This window comes from Lissotriton vulgaris, chromosome 1_1, assembly GCF_964263255.1.
Source record: "Lissotriton vulgaris chromosome 1_1, aLisVul1.2, whole genome shotgun sequence".
Classification (NCBI taxonomy): Eukaryota; Metazoa; Chordata; class Amphibia; order Caudata; family Salamandridae; genus Lissotriton; species Lissotriton vulgaris.
The window spans coordinates 1,585,601,331-1,585,621,002 of record NC_141685.1 but is presented as its reverse complement, the minus strand read 5'-3'; the positions used below and the strand labels follow the sequence as shown (position 1 = coordinate 1,585,621,002).

The window sequence follows — 19,672 nt, the reverse complement described above, 5'->3', positions numbered from 1 at the left end:
AAAACAGGACAGGCCAGATATAGAAGTAAGACTAAAGGCTTTAGTCCTTCCTTTAGGTCTAGCCTGTCCCGGTTTTTGCCTCTCAAAATCTGGTCACCCTACAAATAAGGGCTTGGGGAGAATCAAAGGTGCAGGCTCACGCGGTATAATGCTGGTTCTCCCATTAAGTAATAAGGAACGCTTGCACAGGATGGTCTGATTTGTTTGGCGGGCCCTCCAGCGTTACAAGGGTCCAGAGATGGCCACCGAGGACAGACTGAGCAACAACTGCGCAATACAATGAAGACAGAGGAGAATACCAGGTAGAGAGAGATGAACAACTTGCCGAGGGAGCTGGGCATCACAGATGTTATACTCCTAAATCTGGTGGGGGAGGGAGCAACGAATTGACATTAGGTATTGCACAACATCTAGGCAGGTCTCATCGCAACAGTGAGGGTACTCGGGAAGGCAAGGGTCATGTGGTCCGAGATTATCGCATGCTACCAATGGAGGGAGGCGAGATTCTGAAGTACAGTGGAGAAATCCAGAAGTAAGCTAGAGGCGGAGATGAATAAATTCAGCAAAAGCATGGGTTTCAACATTGTAAGGCATGGTGTGGTCTCATCAACTTTAAGGAACTTTGATTCACTCCAGTGGGCTGGGCATGTTGACATAATCAGCACCTTGGAATTGGCAGGTTGCACATAGAAGAGGGTCAAACCGGCGACAGGGGGGGGTGGGAGCAGATGAGGGGCGATAATCCCTCCTCTGCGTGACGGTAAACAAGGTCAATTTTAATCTCCAGCGCTCTCTTTTCTTTGTCTTTATGCTGAGAGTGGTAGTCAGGACTCTCCACAAAAATTAACTTAGTAAAAGCTTTATTGGAGCATCCACCTACTTGACAGACCTTCAAGTTACTGCCCCAGAATGTAGAACTCTAGTTACATGAAAACCGTTCGATACCATCACAAAGGTTACAAATGCATATAAACTAAACAATACGGAATGTTGAACATGACAAACTATAATTACAATACTACACACCTCCCTCCTTTATAAAAATGCAAATGAAAAAATAATTAATAAACGAGGAAAAAAATTAATATAGTATGGTATAAGCAACACTGAAATGAACTATGAGCAACAAAAGTTGCCTGCTAGCATTAAGAAAACCTATGACATCAATACACTATAAAATGATCAAATCTTTTGGGTAAACATTGTTTCCTTGCTTGTAATTTGTTACTATGTGAATATTCCTCAAACATACAGTTTGAAGTTAACACATTTATAACCTCCACAGTGTCATTGACAAAATCAGGATCACTACAATTATAAGATTTCACCTTGGGCAACCTAGATAAAATCCACCATGAACTATTGCTTTAGAGCACCCATGTATTACCCACCTTCAACAGTTTAAATACACCAGAAAACTTGGAATAACCTTTCGTCACACGTGTAGGTATCTTGATTTAAACAGGATCACCTACTTTTAATCCCTTTTGGCTATCAACTCTTCCACCTACATTGACCTTTTTCTTTGACAAACAATTTTCATTAACTATTCTGTAGGTTTTTTTCAACATTGATTAGATCTTCTTTGTGCTTCAACCAACTCCGATTTAATTCCTGTCTGGGTTTTCTTCCTTTTAATAAAAGAAACAGAGAAAATATTGTCTTACAACGTGGTGTGCAATGATAAGACGAAATAAGATCTGCTACATGTTTTTTAACATCCATGCATGCTTATATGGCCAATTGAATGCCTTCCACCAAAGTTCTAATGAACCTTGCCACTAATCCATTCAGGTTTGGTGAATTGTTAGACCTGGCATCTTTGGCGTGGTTTCCCTTGTCTTTTTGGCCTCTACCTCCTGTATTTTTGATGTTGTGCTGGATTTCGTTTTTGCCGGTTTAGATGCTTTGGACACTCTGCCACTGCTGATCAGTGCCAGAGTGTAAGTGCTCCCTGTGTAAATTGTTATGATGATTGGATATACATGATTGGCATACTTTTATCACCAAGAAGTCACTAGTAAAGTGCACTGGGTGTGCCAGGGCTGGTGATGACAAATGCTACTAGTGGGCCTGCAGCACTGATTGTGCCACCCACATGAATAGCCCCAAAATGGTTTCTCAGACCTGCCACTGCAGTACCTGTGTGCAGTCTGTGAACTGCCATGTCCTCCTGGTCAGTACCCCCCACTGACCAGGCCTAACCCTTCCCTTTTTGTGCACATTGGTCACCCCTATGGAAGGCCCAAGGTACCCCCACTGGGAAGGGTGCAGTGTATGTGAAAGGTAGAGCATGTACTGGTGCAGGTGACACGCTCTGGTAGTGAATTACAGCTATTTTCATTTTTCACTATTGTAAGGCTATCTTGCTCCAAAGGTTAACATGGGGTTTGCTGGTTACAGTGGCTACCAGCATTTCTTCCCATAGGAACAAGATAGGACATAAGAGTCTAGTATCCCTGAACTCAGAATTTAATAATACATCTTTTAGGAAAGGTTGTTTTTAAATCCCGTGTTTGAGAACAGCACTTTTAAAACGTTGCTGTTCTCTTGTCTGACCCTTCTGTGCGCCTTGGCCTGTTTGTGTATTGACCGTCTGGTTTGAGAGTGACAGGGGCTGGGGATTCCCCAGGAGGCTGGCTGAGTCAGCCCTAGGCTGAATGACTGCATTTACAACTTGAGTGGTGGGAGGAGATAGCACCTGGGCCTGAATAGGGCTGTGCCTGCCTTCCACAATGCTGGCTCCACCTCCGGCTGGGTGGCTGACGACCCTGCCCTTCACTCTGAAAGGAAAGGAGAAGCCAGGAAAACAAAGTGCTCAAGAAACACCCAGAACTGGTTCAGACTGGGCTCAGGGCCCACTTGCACAAAGAGAACAAAGACTTTTAGGGGTATAAGTACAGGACCCCTGACAACAGAAAATTAGATCATCCTGGAATCAAGAAGGAACCTCTGCCAAGGAGAAAGCTGAAACTGAAGAAAGATTGTCCAGCTGTTGCTCTGCTGGATTGCCCTGCTGTGGCTTTGCTGCCAAGGAGAGGGGAAGGACTTTGCTGTGCTGTGTCACCTTGCTTGAAGGAATCTCCAAGGACCTCCGAAGAGCTGGCTCCCTGTTTTGAAGTCCCAGGAACAAAAAGGACTTCACCCCCAGCTTCCCCTGAGCTCTACTGAGAGAGTTCTGTCCTTCCTGGAGTGTGTGCCCCATGTGTGGTGCCTCTGGAAGTTGTACCTGTGTTGGGAAGCTGGAAAATAAGCTTGAGAGACTTTGCTAAAGAAAGGTTATTGCAGCGCTCGCTGCGGAGCGCATCCCCAACAGTGCGAGAAGATTCCCGCCACTACGAAGGACGAGATCGTCGCAGCGCCTGTTGCCGCTGTCAGAATAGTCGCATCCTTCGTTTGTGGGACGCACCCGATCGGTGCGGGAAGTCTAACATCGCTGCGAGTGTCGTCGCAGAGCCTGTAGTCGCTGGGTGAGATCGCCGCACCGCCTGCTTGCGGACCGCATCATGTCGCTGCGAATATTGTCACAGAGCCATCGCATCGAGGAGCTGCGAGAGCGAGATCGCCGCTGGATCGCGCATAGTAGCCCCCGGAGATCGCCGCAGCCCCTACGAGATCGTCGCATCGTGCCTTTGCGAGAACAAACTTCCTACGGAACCTACGGACCGGAATCCATACAAGTGGCCTTCCTGCCCATACAGACCAGATTCGTCGCAACACGCCCGCTGCTGCAGCGGGGCTGTCGCATCGCCTCCCCGGGGTCTCAGGAGCAACGCATCACTTGGTTTTCCACCGCACCAGCTTCTGCTTTTGGAACTTTGTCGCACCTAAAGGTACTGTGTCTGAAACGTGACGTAAATGTGAACTTTTCACGCAACTGTGGATTATTTTATCGCAACCTAAAGATCTTTTATCGCAACCTTAAGAACTCTTTTGAAACGATATTCTTGAACTGTATATGTTGTATTTTTGTCGTTTTGGTCTTGTGTAGTTTAGATTAAATAACTTTCTTTTTCTAAACTGTTGTGGGAGTCAGTTTGTGGTGTTTTCACTATGTTACTGTGAGTGCTGGTACAAATACTTTACACATTGCCTTCTGATTAGCCTTGACTGCTCGTGCCAAGCTACCTAGAGGGTGAGCAGGGGTTATCTCAGGGGGTTTCCTCCTTGCCTTGACTAGAAGCAAGGGCCCCTATTTGGGCAGTGGTACCTACCTCTGCCAACTAGAGACCCCCAGATCTAACATGAATATAATGCTGTCTTCACATGTTGGATATTTCCTTTTTTAACCCATTTACCGCGGCGACATTCCGCAGTGGTGCAGGCGTTCTACATAGTGGGCGGGGCTGTGTCAGCCATTGGTAGTGCGCAGCACCCGGAAGGTAGTGCTCGAGCACGGAAAGGGTTAAGAAATTAAGTAAATGCACTGGAAGTAAATTATGTGTCATTGTCAGATACTAAATATTCTGGTAAAACTTCCCTCCTGAACAACTCTTGAAAAAAATTCAATAATTCTGTCTGAATCAACTTGCGAGACCCATTTAATTTCCACCCATTTCGAAAAATAATCTATAAACTACAATTACGTAGATATTGCCATTTCAAATACCTTCATAAGGCCCCAAAACATCTATATCTAACTTTGTCCATGGCTTTTAAGGGATAGAAGTAACATGTGTACTCTGTTGTGTTTGAGAACTTTATCAAAGTTTGCACATACAGAACACTCTTTTATAAACGAACAAATAGCACAATCCACATATAGCCACCAGAATTGCTCCCCAACTTTTTTTAATAGTATTGGTTTGTGCTAGATGTCCCAAATGGGCACTCAAAATCAGTTTTCTTCTAATTCCAAGCGTGGGAACAAAAAGTTCACCTCTCAATACAATACAACATAATTTGCCACAGATAGTTTGTGTCCGACTTTCCAATAAACAGGCAAATCTTTGGATAAATGTTTCTCCAACGGCCAACCACATGTAATATACTTTTTTAATACTTTCATGGACTGACCCTCTGATGTAGCTACCATCCATTCTTTAAAAGTAACCTGTCCCATGGATAATACAAAATCTTCTACGGTGGCCACCACACACTCCTCATGTGTAGCACATTCATCATCAAATAAAACCTTTCCATTCAATGTAGATAAACAATCTGCTCGAACATTCTGCAGTCCAGGTGTATACACTACCGAAAAGTTATACTCAAACAAATCAGCCAACAACCTAACCAGTCTAGGTGATGCTTTTCCTGACCCATTCTTAGATAGTAAAGATATCAAAGGTTTATGATCTGTTCTAAGTTTAAACGGTTCGCCCCAAAGATAAGTCTTAAAATGCTCAAATGCCCACAAACAACCCAAGGATTCTCTTTCAATGGTGGAGTATTTAGTTTCAGTGAGATGTCGTGACTCAAAGGCAATAGTATTTTCAACATTACCTCTTACCTGGCTCAAAACAGCTCCCAATCCTGTGGCACTGGCATCAACAGTGACCATATTAGACGCAGTTTGAGAAAACGCTGTTAGTGGTTTGCAACCTATAATTGCTTCTTCACTGCATTAAAAGCTATCATGTTCATTTGTCCATAGGAATTTAACTCCTTTTTAAAGCAATAATCTTAAAGGTAATACATATCTGTAAACTTCCTTACAAATCGTGAATAATATTCACAGAGTCCCAAAAATGGGTCGAGTTGGTCTTCATTTTGGGACTCTGAATTTTTTTATGGAATCAAGCAAATCTTGTTTGGGAGCAATACCTGACCCATTAATCTTTGGTCCTAAATATTCTACTTCTGATGCAAAATATTTACACGTATCCAGTCTTTTCGTCATCCCCCTTTCATTTAAGATGGTCAAACCTTTACACACAGTCCCACGATGTTTATCAGCGGATCCCAAATATACCAAGTTATCGTCCTGAAGGCCACCACCCCATCAATATTTCCAAACAGACAATGCATCAATTTTTGGAAAACTAACGCTGCGGATGACAAACTAAAAGGCATCCTGACATACCTAAAAGTACCCTCTGGTGTTATGAATGTTGTAATATGATGGGACTCTTCCGTTAAAACAATCTTATGGTACGCTGATTTGAGATCTATTCTGGTAAAAAAATATTTCTCCATCCAGCTTTGCTAATAATTCTTGTACCTTGGGCAAGGGATGTCGTACAACCACAATTTGTTTGTTAACAGATCTTGGGTCCATACACATTCTGAGCTCTCCATTTTCCTTTTTAACCAGAACAAATTGGAGAAACCCATTCCGATACATCAACCAGTTATTTTACCCCATCTTCACACAACTTTTTAATCGTATCAGACAGTTCATGTCTGACTGATAATGGCACGCGTCTTAACTTATGTTTGGAGGGTATGGCATTTATCTTAATTTCGTATTTTATGAGAAAATCTCTTGACTTTCCCAAAGATCTTTCCTAAAAACATTTTTATATTTGTCTAAGAACATTTCTAATTCCCTATTTTGCTTTATATTGTCTTGGATCAATAGCAAGTCTTCTGCCATACAAACTTGTATTTTCGCACTAGGATTTAACCTGATGTTAAATCTCCCTTGATGTTTCCCTCCCAAAACGTGTAAACCATCTTCCCTCCAAAACCAAATACTCTTACATCATTAGGTTGTAAAGCCTTATCCTTCCAATTCCTAGAAAAAAATGTATCTGAAATTATAGCGCATGGGGATCCAGAATCTGCCATTACTTCAAACTCCTGCCATCAATGACAATGGTACATAGAGGAGGAACATACGGTTCATTGTCCACTTCAACTTTTTTTTTATGGTATTGGTGATCACTTGTAATAAGAGTTCCTTCCCTCACATACACGTCTCCTTCCTTCTCCTGAAAATTGACTCGGGTTTCCTTTTCCTTATTCTCAACAATAATATTTTCTCTTAAACATAAGACTTTATTACCGTACTCATTTTCATCATCTGGTACTGACTCTAGATTATCCAAAATGGCCAATGTGTCTTCTTTACATTTATAGCACTCTCTTCCTTTCGCTGGACAATTTTTGAATTGAGAAGTATGAGATTTAGATCCACACCGAGTGCACATAGGCTTGTAGGAAGACCCATTATATTTTGACATCACATTTGGTACTTTGGGCTTCATAGGTTTACCTTTTTACAAAATGTGTTTCTTGACCGTGAGAGCAGCTACCCCTTCTGACAATTTTTCTACATTAAAAGAAAGAATGTATTTTGCAACACTCTTAGCTATCTCTATAGTATCCTATAGCGTGGGATTCCGATGACGCAAAAGTTACAGAAGTGAAACCTTTCTAAAACAATATGTGATTGTTCAACAAACCTTTTTTTTAACCTGTCTAGGGCTTCAGTGAAACAATCAGAATCTCTTGCTTCCATACCTTGAGGTGTTGGTAAAGGAACAAGGTGTTAAAAAACATCTTCTGCGTCTGCACCCATAACATTTATTAACATGGCTTTTTTCCTTTGAGCACTGAAAGTGTTACCATTAATGGCTAATAAAATGTTTTTAAAAGAACGTATCCATTTTTCCTCATTTCATACTGGGTTCATTTGGTCGTTTAAAAAAAATGGTGCTGCTGGATTCCCGCAAACTATAGCCATAGTACTTTTAATGGAGTATAATATAACTGTAAATGCAAATTTGTTAGCAAATTTGTTAACAAATTTATCACACAATAATAAGAGTGCACAAACTTATAACTCCATTTGTACCCATAAAATAATTGAGTAACTATTTACATGTGTGTGCATCACAGAAGCCTTTAACTGACAAAGTGTGCATAGACAACTTTAAAAAATATATATTTTATGTGCGTATCATAGAGGCAGCCAAAACAACTCTGACACGCTTTGCATGTGTGCGCATCACAGAAGGACTTTGTAAAATAGTTGTGCTTCATCAACTGTCAAAATTGTGTGTGCATCACAAAAGCTTTGAATTCCATATGCGCATCACACTTTAATTGTGTGTGCCACAAAGGTTCCCCGGTTAAAAACTTCCCACTGTTGTGCTGACAAAAACACGTTGCTAAGGAGAGGTAAGTCACAATTAGAAGACTTGTTCTCGATGGGTAGCCAATCAGCTTCCTCAAGAAACAAGCTTAGAATGACACCGCTCTCTCAAACTTCTTGAGACACGCGCACGAACAAACGCAAACTCTCTTTCTGAACGAGCAGCATATCACGAGGACATCATTCAAAGGTAATAAACAGATTCCTCCAAATCCAAAATGTTAAGATGATACCTCAGCGAAGTAGTTCTCCTCAGGTTTTTCGGCTTCATGAAGAATTTGACATGCGAAACCTCCTCTCTTCGCACGTCGCACCGGCTCCTCTCTTGACTGGTGTTGCAGTTGAAAAGATATGCACTGGAGATTTATGTAACCCTGAGCGTAGCGGGACTACGCTATGCGGAGGTCCACAGTATCGACTTGGGAACAAACTTTGCTTGGCTCTGCCACCCGCCTCCACCCCCCTATTAAAAATGTATTAGAAATTAATTAAAACAAAAAAACACTTACCTGTACTGCTGTGTCCCCGGGCTGCCTTCCTGCTCTCTCGCCGTCTCTGGTGATCATTGCGAAAACTGTGCATGTGCCCGTGCCCACGCATTTCTTGCGAGAAATACGCAGGTGCGCGCATTTGCAGTTTTCACAACGGTCACCCAGAGACGGCGAGGAAGAGGGCAGCCCGGGGACACATCAGTACAGGTAAGTGTTTTTCTTAATTGTTATTAGGGGGGTGGAGGCGGGGGCTGGCCAACTCCACTCTGGAGATTTGAGACCGCAGCGTAGGCGAATCTCTGCACACTCCACAGGCGGAGGTGAGTTTTCCGCCTGGGCCTAGAATAATGATGAATCCTTCGAGCATAGCGCGATTTAGGATTGTGGATGCTCTTTTTTCTTCTATTTAATCCTGTATCGTCCCCAAAATGTGGTAGTCAGGACTCTCCACAAAAGTTAACTCAGTAAAAGCTTTATTGGAGCATCCACACAGTTGTCAGACCTTCAAGCAACTGCCCCAGAATCAATCAATCAATCAATCAGGAGTTTGTTAAAGCGCGACTACTCACCCGTAAGGGTCTCAAGGCGCTAGGGGGGGGGGGGGGGGGGTGCAGGTTCCATTCCATCAAGGAGGGGGTCTGTCGAAGAGCCAGGTTTTGAGGTTTCTTGCGAAGATGGGGAGCGATGTTGTCTGTCTGAGGTGGAGCGGAAGGACGTTCCATGCTTTGGCCGCGAGGAAGGAGAAGGAGCGGCCTCCCCATCTGGTCTTTCTGGTGCGGGGGACCACGGCGTAGGAAAGCTGGGCTGATCGTAGGGTCCTTTGGGGTGCGTGGAATTTGAGTCGGCTGTTCAGGTATGCTGGTCCGGTGCCATGGAGGGCCTTGTGTGCGTGGGTGAGCATCTTAAAGGTGATTCTCGCCTCGACAGGGAGCCAGTGGAGTGAGCGCAGGTGCTGGGAGATGTGGCAGTGTTTTGGCAGGTTGAGGACCAGTCTTGCGGCGGCGTTCTGGATGTTCTGTAGCTTGCGGATGAGGTTTTTGTTTATTCCGGCGTAGAGTGCGTTGCCGTAGTCGAGTCTGCTGGTGACCAGGGCGTGAGTGACTGTCTTTCGGTGTTCGAGGAGGATCCATTTGAAGGTCTTACGAAGGAGGCGGAGGGTGTGGAAGCAGGAAGATGAGACAGAGTTGATCTGGCGGTCCATTTTGAGCTCGGAGTCCAGGATGATTCCCAGGTTGCGCGCGTGGTCTGTGGGGGTTGGCGGGTTTCCGAGGGCGGTGGGCCACCAGGTGTCGCTCCAGGCGTCGGGGTTTGGGCCCATGATGAGTACTTCTGTTTTGTTGGTGTTTAGTTGAAGGCAGCTGTTTTTCATCCATTTGGCGACGGCTTCCATGCCTTCTCGAAAGTTGCGTCTGGCGGTGTTGGGCTCGTTGGATAGGGAGAGGATGAGCTGGGTGTCGTCTGCATATGACACGATGTTGAGTCCGTAGGTTCTGACGATGGGGGCAAGTGGAGCCATGTAGACGTTGAAGAGCATCGGGCTGAGGGAGGAGCCCTGGGGGACTCCGCAGGTGATCGGTGTGGGGTCTGAGAGGAAAAGGGGGGGGGGGGGGGAGGAGTCTGACCCGCTGCGTCCTGCCGGAGAGGAAGGAGCAGATCCAGTTGAGGGCCTTGTCCTGGATTCCTGCATCGTAGAGTCTGCGTATTAGGGTGCGGTGGGAGACTGTGTCGAACGCCGCTGATAGGTCGAGGAGGATGAGGGCTACTGTTTCTCCTTTGTCCAGTAAGGTGCGGATGTCGTCTGTTGCGGCGAGGAGGGCGGTTTCCGTACTGTGGTTTTTTCTGAAGCCGGATTGGGAGGAGTCGAGGATGTTGTGTTCTTCAATGAATGTGGCGAGTTGGCTGTTGATAGCTTTCTCGATGACTTTCGCTGGGAACGGGAGCAGGGAGATGGATCTGTAGTTTTTGAGGTCGGTGGGGTCCGCTGAGGGTTTCTTTAGGAGGGGGTTGACCTTGGCGTGTTTCCAGTCGTCGGGGAACGAGGCGGTCGCCAGGGAGCGGTTGATGGTTTGGCGGAGTATGGGTGCGATGGTGTTGGCGGCTCTGTTGAACATGTGGTGGGGACAGGGGTCCATGGGGGCCCCTGAGTGGATTGACTTCATTGTCTTCAGTGTGTCTTCGGTGGTGAGGGCTATCCAGTCATCAATCGCTGGTTTCCGGGTGTTCGGGGTGGTTGGTGAGGGTTCAGTGTGTTGGTTGTCTTCGTCGAAGTTGTCGTAGATGCTCTTGATTTTGTGGTGGAAAAAGATGCTGAGTTTGTCGCAGAGGTCTAGTGAGGGAGGGATGTCGGTAGACTCGCTGGTGGGTTGGGCGAACTCCTTGATGATGCTGAAGAGTTCCTTGCTGTTGTGTGCGTGGGTGGAGATTCTGTCTTCAATCGCTTTTTTCCTCGTTTCTCTGATGAGTTGATGGTGGGCGTTGGTGGCGGCTCTGAAGTTGTTGTGGGCTTCTGTGGATTTGGTGTTTCTCCAGGCCTTTTCGAGGCGGCGGCATGTGCGCCTGGACTCTCGAAGTTCGGTGGTAAACTATCTGGCTTTCTTGGCACGGGTATTGTTTTTCTTGAGGGGGGCTATGGTGTTGGTGCTGTCCGAGATCCATCTATGCAGGGTTCGGGCTGCGGTGTTGGGGTCGTCGTTTTCCGCGATGGTTGGGGTGGAGTTGTTGAGTGAGGAGGTGAGCTGGTCATCGGTGATTTTGGTCCAGTTTCTTTGTGGAAGCAGGTGCTGGTGTCTGTGGATGGTGGGTGTTCTGAAGGTGAAGTGGACGCAACGATGGTCGGTCCATGGAAGTTTGGTGGTGTGGCTGAAGGTGATGGAGTTTCCTGTAGTGAAGAGGGGGTCGAGGATGTGTCCTGCTGAGTGCGTGGGCTCGGTCACGATCTGGCGGAGTCCAATGTTGTGGAGGTTGTCCAGGAGGGATGTGGTGTTGGGGTCCAGTTGATTGTCGAGGTGGAAGTTGAGGTCTCCCAGCAGGGTGTAGTTGGTGGATGCGATGGCCTGCGGGGAGATAATGTCCGTGATGGAGTTGGCGAAGGGTCCGCGGGGTCCAGGGGGGGGTCGGTAGATGAGGGTTCCTCGGAGGGCGGCGGTGGGGCTGGCCAGTCTCTTGAAGTGAAGGTGTTCCATCAGTTCTGTGGACTCTTCAGGGAGTGTGCTCAGGCGGAGGCTGGATTTGTGGACGATGGCGATTCCTCCTCCTGGGTGGATGGGGCGGTCCTTCCTGGAGATCTTGTATCCTTGGGGGATGGCGATGGCGATGTCCGGTCCCAAGGTGGTGTTGGTCCAGGTTTTGGTGAAGAATGCTACGTCTGGGGTGGTGCTGTCGAGGAGGTCCTAGATTTCTGTTGCGTGTTTGTGGAGGGATCGGACGTTGAGGAGGATGCATTGCAGGGTCTTCGGTTCGGTTGTGTTCTTGTGGGCGGGTTGTGCTGGATCCGTGTTCTTGGCGGTGCTGCAGGTGTGCCGGCAGCGGTGACAGCTGAAGGGTCCATGGGTGTATAACTCTAGTTACATGAAAACAGTTTGGTTCCATCACAAAGCTAGGTTGTGCTTTACAAAGCATATAAACTAAATAGAATACAGAATTGTGAATATGACAAACTATAATTACAATACTACACTATGAGTTTCGCAGGTTATATGCTTGCACCTTGAAAAATATATTGCACGTCCTGGAACTGGAATAGAGGAGCGTAAGAAGAATCGAGTTGCTGCACGGAAACTATATCGAGAACGTCTGCAGCTGAGAAATGAAAAGTAAGAGTCTACCAAGTTGTTCAGTTGCAGACATTTGCAGTAAATGGTGAGCGTGGCAGACAATGTACTGCCTGCAAAAAATGGCTTGAGATTATTTGCAATAAATACTTGTCCTACTTATTTATTGCTTATGCTTTACACACGTTTTAAAATAATAGAGAAGTATTCCTGTACTCGCTATAACGAGAGAAACTGCACTAAAATGTATTGCGGAGGGGTAGCTGCGCTCCACAAATACTTGTTTTCATCTTAAGTCTTTGCGTTGCACATATTGGAGATTCTCCGTATGGCGACTGGACTTGAACTAGGAACAGTACTCCGTTCCCGTCCCCCTCCCTCCCACCCTCCCACCCTCCCACGCACACTACCTGTGGGCATCGGCTGTTGGTGACGAACGGGGACAGAGGATGGGGTCCATGGATTTCTGCTTCCTCCCAGCATCCTTGGAATGAGCAGGCCTACGCAAAGCACTAGCAGGGAGCACACAAGTACCTGCTGCAAGAAGGAAAGCGCCATGGCAGCTGTCGCAGGCTCGGGCTTCAGCCCAGAGATAGGCACACTAGCACGGCGATGACTGGTGTGTTTTTGTGGGTGGAGCAACGGCCATTTTGGGTGTGGGAAAACCTAGGAGCAGGAGCTTCTCTTTCCTTAAGCCACGCCCTCTTATCCTAGAACTGCTTTAAGCTAACACGGAGTCAATCGATTGGCGTTCTAGTTATTTTAGGAGTTTTGAGCGACGGCGGTTTGTGAAAGAGTTGAAATCAGGAAGGGAGGGACATCTAGGTGGGCGTTGGTGTTATTTGAAGATCGCACAAGTAGACTAATCCTTAGAGGCGGGCGAGCCAATGGTGTTGCTTAGAGCACGCCCGAGCCGAGTCCTGAACATGTTAACTATGTAAATCATACAGAAAACGTCACAAAAATATAACGTTTCTACTAAATTATTTTTTTTGCATTAAAATAAAAGCTTTGGCATTAATACGTCACATTATGGCACTGCTCTAGTAAAAGTGATATTTTTTAAATATGAACTATTTTTAAATATGCACTATCAGCGAACTAAGTGGCAAGACAATTGTCATGTAAACCTTTTATGTGGCCCAGATTGTTATATAGCAACAGTATAGTCTGTTATAGCAACACACTAGACAGTACAACTGGTATTCTGAGCTCACGTTTGAAAGTATTTTCATCCGTGACAATGAAAAGAAGCATTTGCAATGCAATAGGTCTCACATTATTAAAGTTTGAGCTATTGGTATTGCTAAATAATGCAACACCAATAGCTCAAACTTTAATAATGTGAGACCTATTGCACTGCAAATGCTTGTTTGAGAATGTGTGTTATATATCTTGGATTCTCAAAGTATGGTCCGGGGGTCACTTTTAGCCCTACTGGCGTTAATATGCGAGCCCACTTTGAACAGCAGCACTGGGCTGCTTTTACTTGACAGACCGCTAAAATTAACTAGCAGCAGTAAGATGTTCATCCTTCCTAGGTCGATAAAATAAGCACAATTCTTCATCTATAAAAAAACCCAGCTACTTTACGTGAAGGTGCGCTTTAAAACTACATGCAATTTATGTGACTTACATGTGTGTAGACACACACACGTATTCAGAGTCGCCCATGCGGGATCTGCAGTAGTTTCTTAAAAGCAGGACAGTTTTCAGTTGCAATAACTTCACAAGTGCGCACTTATGCTTGCGTTTTAGCCCTGGTCTGCGCTGTAATAAGTATAAAGACACACACACTCGAGCGCACACACATGGATACACACTGACACACGCACACACACTGACACACGCACACACACATGCATACACACTGACAAAGGCACGCAGACAGGGACACACAGACACGTGCACACACGCACCAGTACCTGTTGGGGATCAGGTGCTGGTGTCCACACGCGGGTCCTGCACGTTCCTTACTGGTGCACACGAGGGTTTGCCCATATATACACCGTGCATCATGTGTTGACACAGCCTTTTCTCTGCACAGTGTAGTACACAAATGGCCTTGTGTTGGGAGTGTGCTTTCTTCCTTTCAACAATGCGCCGGCCCCGTTCTCTCCGAGTAAACACTGCGTGAGCGCTCCTTTTGTTGGCGCTGTAGTGTTTGACAGGGGCAGTGGAGACCTATGCCACAACGTGGGGCCTAACTGTACTCTGCGCGCTAATGATGCACACAGACACTAGCTCTCAGTTAGGGGCCGAAGACCACGAGCGGTCTCGCGCCTATTTATTTATACCTGAGGGCTGACCCGCCCCCAGGCTGTGTGCGTGCGTGCGTGCGTGCGCGTATGGACTGGCCGGGTGGCTCCGTCAGTACATCCCTCCAAACCTATGGATATTCAGTCCAGCCTCACTTAGGCCTCGCAGTGTCTCGGAGCCTCCATGCATAGTCCAGGAGTCTCTGGCTGGGGGTCGGGTTTGGTCGTAGGTTGTACCTTCGGCTCCGTTGCCCATTGGTCAAATCTTTTCTCACTGGTTCTCCTGGTTCTCGCTCCATGCTTGCCTGGGTGGTGTTCGGATCTTCTTCTACTCTTTGGGGTGGTGGCTGTTCGACGCCTGGTTGGCTGGCGGGAGTTTCGGGGAACGTTGGGTAGTCTTCGCCGCTTTCGACATCCTCCGATGCCTGTCCCGGCGCGGCCTCCTCTGCTGACGCCCGCTTGAACCAGGATACGTTCCGCGTCACCATTCTCGAGCCGTGGGATGCAGATACCATGGTACCATGGATGTTCACTATTTCCCACACCTCGGGCTCAAAAGTCGTTTGGTACTTCCAGTTGGGGTGGCGAGTCTTGAGGACCACGCGATCTCCCACTGCCAGAGGCCTAACCCCAGCTCTTCCCGCGCGGCTGGCTCTCTCGTTGGTGCGTCGTCTTCGGTCCTGAGTCTCTTCGTGGTTTAGCTCCGGGGCTTCCCACGTCGGGCTTGCCGGTACACAGTCTGTTGGCGGTCTCCGGAACATGACGTGTGCCGGGGCGCACTTGGTGGTGCAATGTGGTGTCTGTCGGTACGCATTCAGAAATTGCGATAGACATTCCTCTGGCACTTCTCCTTTCTCCACCCCTATTTGTAGTGCTCGATTCATTGTCCTCATGAACCTCTCGACATCTCCATTGGCCTGAGGCCATTGCGGTGTGATTTTCCGGTGGTGTATGCCTCTCCTGTTCAGATAGGTCTTGAACTCTGTTCCCTGGAACAGCGGTCCATTGTCTGACCTGATCTCGTCCGGGAACCCTAGCATGGCGAATGTTCGATCCAGCGCTGGTTTGACGTGGCTGAAGGCGGTGGAGGGTACCACTTCTACAACGGGAAATCGGGAGCATGAGTCAATTAATACCAGAGCCTGCCGACCGTCCGGGAATGATCCGAAGTCAATGCTTATCTTGGACCAGGGAGTGTTGCACGCGTTCTCCGTTATGACTGGGTGCGGAACGGGTTCCTGACTCGTGATGATGCAGAAGTGACAGTTCCGTATAGCCTCCTCCACCGCGCCGTCCATGCCCGGGAACCATACTCTTCCCCACAAACGGGCTTTTGTCTTAGCTAAGCCTTGATGTCCTTGGTGGGCGAGGCGCACCACTTCCCGCTGCAGGCTCGAGGGAATGACAATGGAGGTCCCTCGCAAAACCACTTCGTGGGGCCCAGTGCTGAGTTCACTTTGAGCTCGCCACATTTGTTGACGAAATGTCTGTTCCCCCGTCGTAAGGGCGCCGGCTCCATCTAGAAAATGCTTCCAACAGCGATTGTCTAAAGTTTGCTTGACTCGGCGTAGGCACTCATCTAGGTCCGTGGCCGCTCCGATCTCTTCCAGTGTGAGGGCTTTGGGGCAGGCGTCTTGTGACAGTACTCTGACGAACTCTTCGACCTCCTCCAGGTCCTCCTGTTCTGACGTGCTGGACACATGTCTCGGATGCCGCGAGAGGAAATCTGCGGGATTGTCTGCACCGGGGCGGAAGATCACCTCAAATCTGTAGGTCTGGAGCTGGACGGCCCACCGTTCGATTCTGGGTGGCGCCAACCTGGCAGTTCCTGCGAATAGCGGGACTAGCGGCTTGTGATCCGTCACAACTGTGAATTTGTGGCCGAAAAGGTACAGATGGAAATGTTGACATGCCCACTTTATAGCGGGGGCCTCCCTCTCAATCTGCGTGTATCGCATTTCGGTCGCAGTCAACGCCCGACTGGCGTAAGCCGTAGGCACCCATTTGTGAGCTTCGTTTTCTGCATCAGTACTGCCCCTAGCCCAACAGGGCTGGCATCCACGACCACCTCCGTTTGTCGATGAGGCCTGAAGTATGCCATAACTTGATCGTCTATCAGGGCTTCCTTCACAGCACGGAAAGCGTCGTCATCCTTCGCGGACCATGCCCACGGTTGTCCTGACTTGGTGAGTGCGCGCAGTGGTTCCGACAGGGACGCCAGGTTGGGGATGAAATGACCACAATAAGTGGCCATCCCTAGGAATCTGCGGAATTCGGTTGCTGACGCTGGCTTGGGTGCTGACCGGATGGCCTCCGCTTTCTTCGGGTCTACTTTGAGTCCGTCGTGAGAGAAGATGTAGCCAAAGAATTCAACTTACTCGTTGTAGAATGAGCATTTCTCTCGGTGCAGAGTTAGGCCGTGTTCCGCTAGGCGCTGGAGTGTTGCTCTCAAGTGTCCATGGTGCTCCTCAAGGGTCTTGGAGAAGACCAAGATGTCGAGGATACACCAAAACTCAGGCGCTTGTACCGGCGGAGGCCGACATGAGTCAAAAACGTTGTGATGTTCCGGCTGTCGGGGTGGAGTTCCAGCTGGTGATAGCCTGCGTTTAGATCCAACTTGGAGAACCATTTTGCTCCATTTAAGTCTGCCACTATGTCGTCCATAGTGGGCGTGAGATGGCGCTCCCTCTTGACTGCCTTATTCGGGAGGCGCATGTCCACGCACAGTCTTATTGCGCCCGGCTGTTTGGGTTTGGGCGCAACGACGGGGGTTGACATCCATGGGGTGGGGCCCGACACCTTTTCGATCACCCCGAGCTCTTCAAGTTTCTTTAGCTCTTCCTCTACCTGCGGCCGCAGGTGAAACGGCACTCTCCGATGCCTCAGTGCTGTTGGCCGGATGTTGTGGTCAATATGTAGCTTGAAGGTTTTCCCTCGCAGACGGCCCAGGCCTCGGAATAGTGTTGGGAATTCCCGCAGCAGGGAGTCGGCGTGTCGTTCATGTACTTGGTTGGCGAAAAACACTAGCTGGAGGTCTTCAGCCGTGTGGCAGCTGAGCAGCGTGCCTCGCTTGCCACCGGTCACGTGGAACTTAGTGTTCACCTTCTGGTCGTTGCAAGACACCATCACTTCGATAACGCCGCGCAAAGGCAGGGGGTCGTCACTGTCGTATGTGTATATCCTGGCTTTCGAGGGCATGAGCGGCGGGCGGGGGAGAAGCAGCTCGTATTGCGTACTGTCCATAACATTCACTGATGCCCCAGTGTCGATCAGCGCTTGAACTGGAGAGCCCCCAATCTGGATCTCGCACATCGGCGGCGGCCTCCTCCTAGATCCATCCCGGCCAACGAAGGAGACAAAGAAGACATTGTCGTTGTCGTCGTCCTCTAGGCGGAACGCCGTTTGATGCGCTTCGGCCTCCGGTTCGGGATCTTCCAGAGAAAGTTGCCGTATACCTTGGGTGGTGGTCTTCCCGCCATGGTTTGTGCGACGGCTGCCGCTGCTGCGACATACCTTCGCAAAATGGTTTAGCTTGCCACAGTTGGAGCACGATTTTCCACGGGCGAAGCATCAACCATTGGGGGGGTGGCCCATCCCACAGTTGCTGCAGGCAGAGCGTGGAAAGGATGCCGAGGACTGGTTTCTCTGTGTCGAGGGGGATGGTCTCCTTCGGATTGCGTCCACGTGTTCCTCTTTAATGCATAAGTGCTTGGCTGGTGCAGTAGGCCTGTCTAGCGCGGCCTGTATCGCATCCGCTCTTGCTTTGGATAGCTCATGCGACCTCGCCAGCACTAGGATCTCGTCCAGGCTGATTCGTGGTTGTGTCAGGATGAGGCGTCGCAGCTGAACCGACCGACATCCTTGGATGAGCTGTGCCCTGATTTCTAGTGTTCTGTCTGGCAGCTCGCACGCTGTCGCGAGCTTCCGCAGCCTCGCGTAGAAGACGTCGACAGATTCGCCCTCCGCTTGTCGGGCCTGGCGCAGCTTGAACCACTCAAAGTCCGGGTTGACGCGGGGGTCAAAGTGGCGGTTGAGAGCTGTGAAGGCTGCCGTGTAGTCGCCGTCGCCACCTCTGTCTGGTAATGTTTCGAACAGCTCATAGAGCTCGTCACCCCCAAAGCACATGAGGAGTGAGCGTTTGACTTTGTCGTCGGTCTCTCTGACGCCTTCGAAATAGTGCTCTAGCCGTCCGAGCCAGAGGCGCCATCGCGTGGCAGCTGTGGCGGGGTCGGACAGCTCGCTGAAGGGCGGGAGCGGTGCCGCCATGGTATGACCCGTCGCGGTAGGCACAATGTTGGTGGCGGGGACCGGGGCTGGCAGTCCTGCCTGCGCCTGACCGGCATTGGGTGGTGGTGGTAGAGGTGGTGGAGTAGGAACTCGCTGGGTTGTGCCGGCAGCCGCAGCCCCACCTGTTGCCTGCTGGTTCATGTCTGGCAGTGCAGTGGCACGTGGCTGACGTGCAGGCGCGGGTGTGTTGCTGGGTCACGTGGTAGCAGGCCGCAGCAGACGACTGGAGGACCTTCTCTCCTTCCTCGGGGTCAGAGCTAAGTTGTCTGCGAGGCAGGGTATCCTGTTTGGACCCCTCGGGCCTGGATGGCAGGTGTGCAAGACACTGGGGGAGTACCCTTCTTTGAAACGGTCCCGCTAGCTGCTCCACGAGATGCGTGAGCTTATGCCGGGTCTCCCTCTCTCTCTCGCGTCCGCGAGAAGCGTGAGCAGTTGCAGGTGCAGCGGGGGCCGATTCACTCCCCCCGAGGGCTGCTGCTTCACCGCCGCGGACTCCTCCCACGCGGGCAGAAGTGTTGGAGCGCTGGGCCGCGGTGAGGGCAGCGCTAGGCCGCAGTTGAGGTGGCGGGGTGTGGGCGAAATGGCGGACACCGCGGCTCCCCCAGGGCTCCCCTGAAGCGCCGCGACAGACGCACAATCACCTCCCGGCAGCAGGGAGAAAGCCGGGGCCGAGCAGCACGGCACAGCGGGGCGCCACCCGCGAGGGATCTCGGCACAGGCCGCGACTCAAGCGCAGGTGGCGCGAGCGCGGCACTGACGGCGCCGCGGGACACAGCAGGCGCGTCCACGGGGGCGAGGCGTGGGCAACGTACCCGCCTCGTCGCC

General features: G+C 49.3%; 1 protein-coding gene across 1 annotated transcript in view; it reads right to left on the bottom strand.

The window, feature by feature from the left end:
• Positions 1 to 12,954, bottom strand: part of LOC147750841 (protein RIC-3-like) — a 193,078-nt gene extending 180,124 nt beyond the window's left edge. Inside the window, exon 1 of the mRNA XM_086918132.1 lies at positions 12,713 to 12,954. Coding sequence (XP_086774258.1) covers positions 12,713 to 12,860 — 148 coding nt within the window. The 5' untranslated portion in view covers positions 12,861 to 12,954. The remainder of the gene's footprint in view (positions 1 to 12,712) is intronic.
• Positions 12,955 to 19,672: the final 6,718 nt, after the last annotated feature.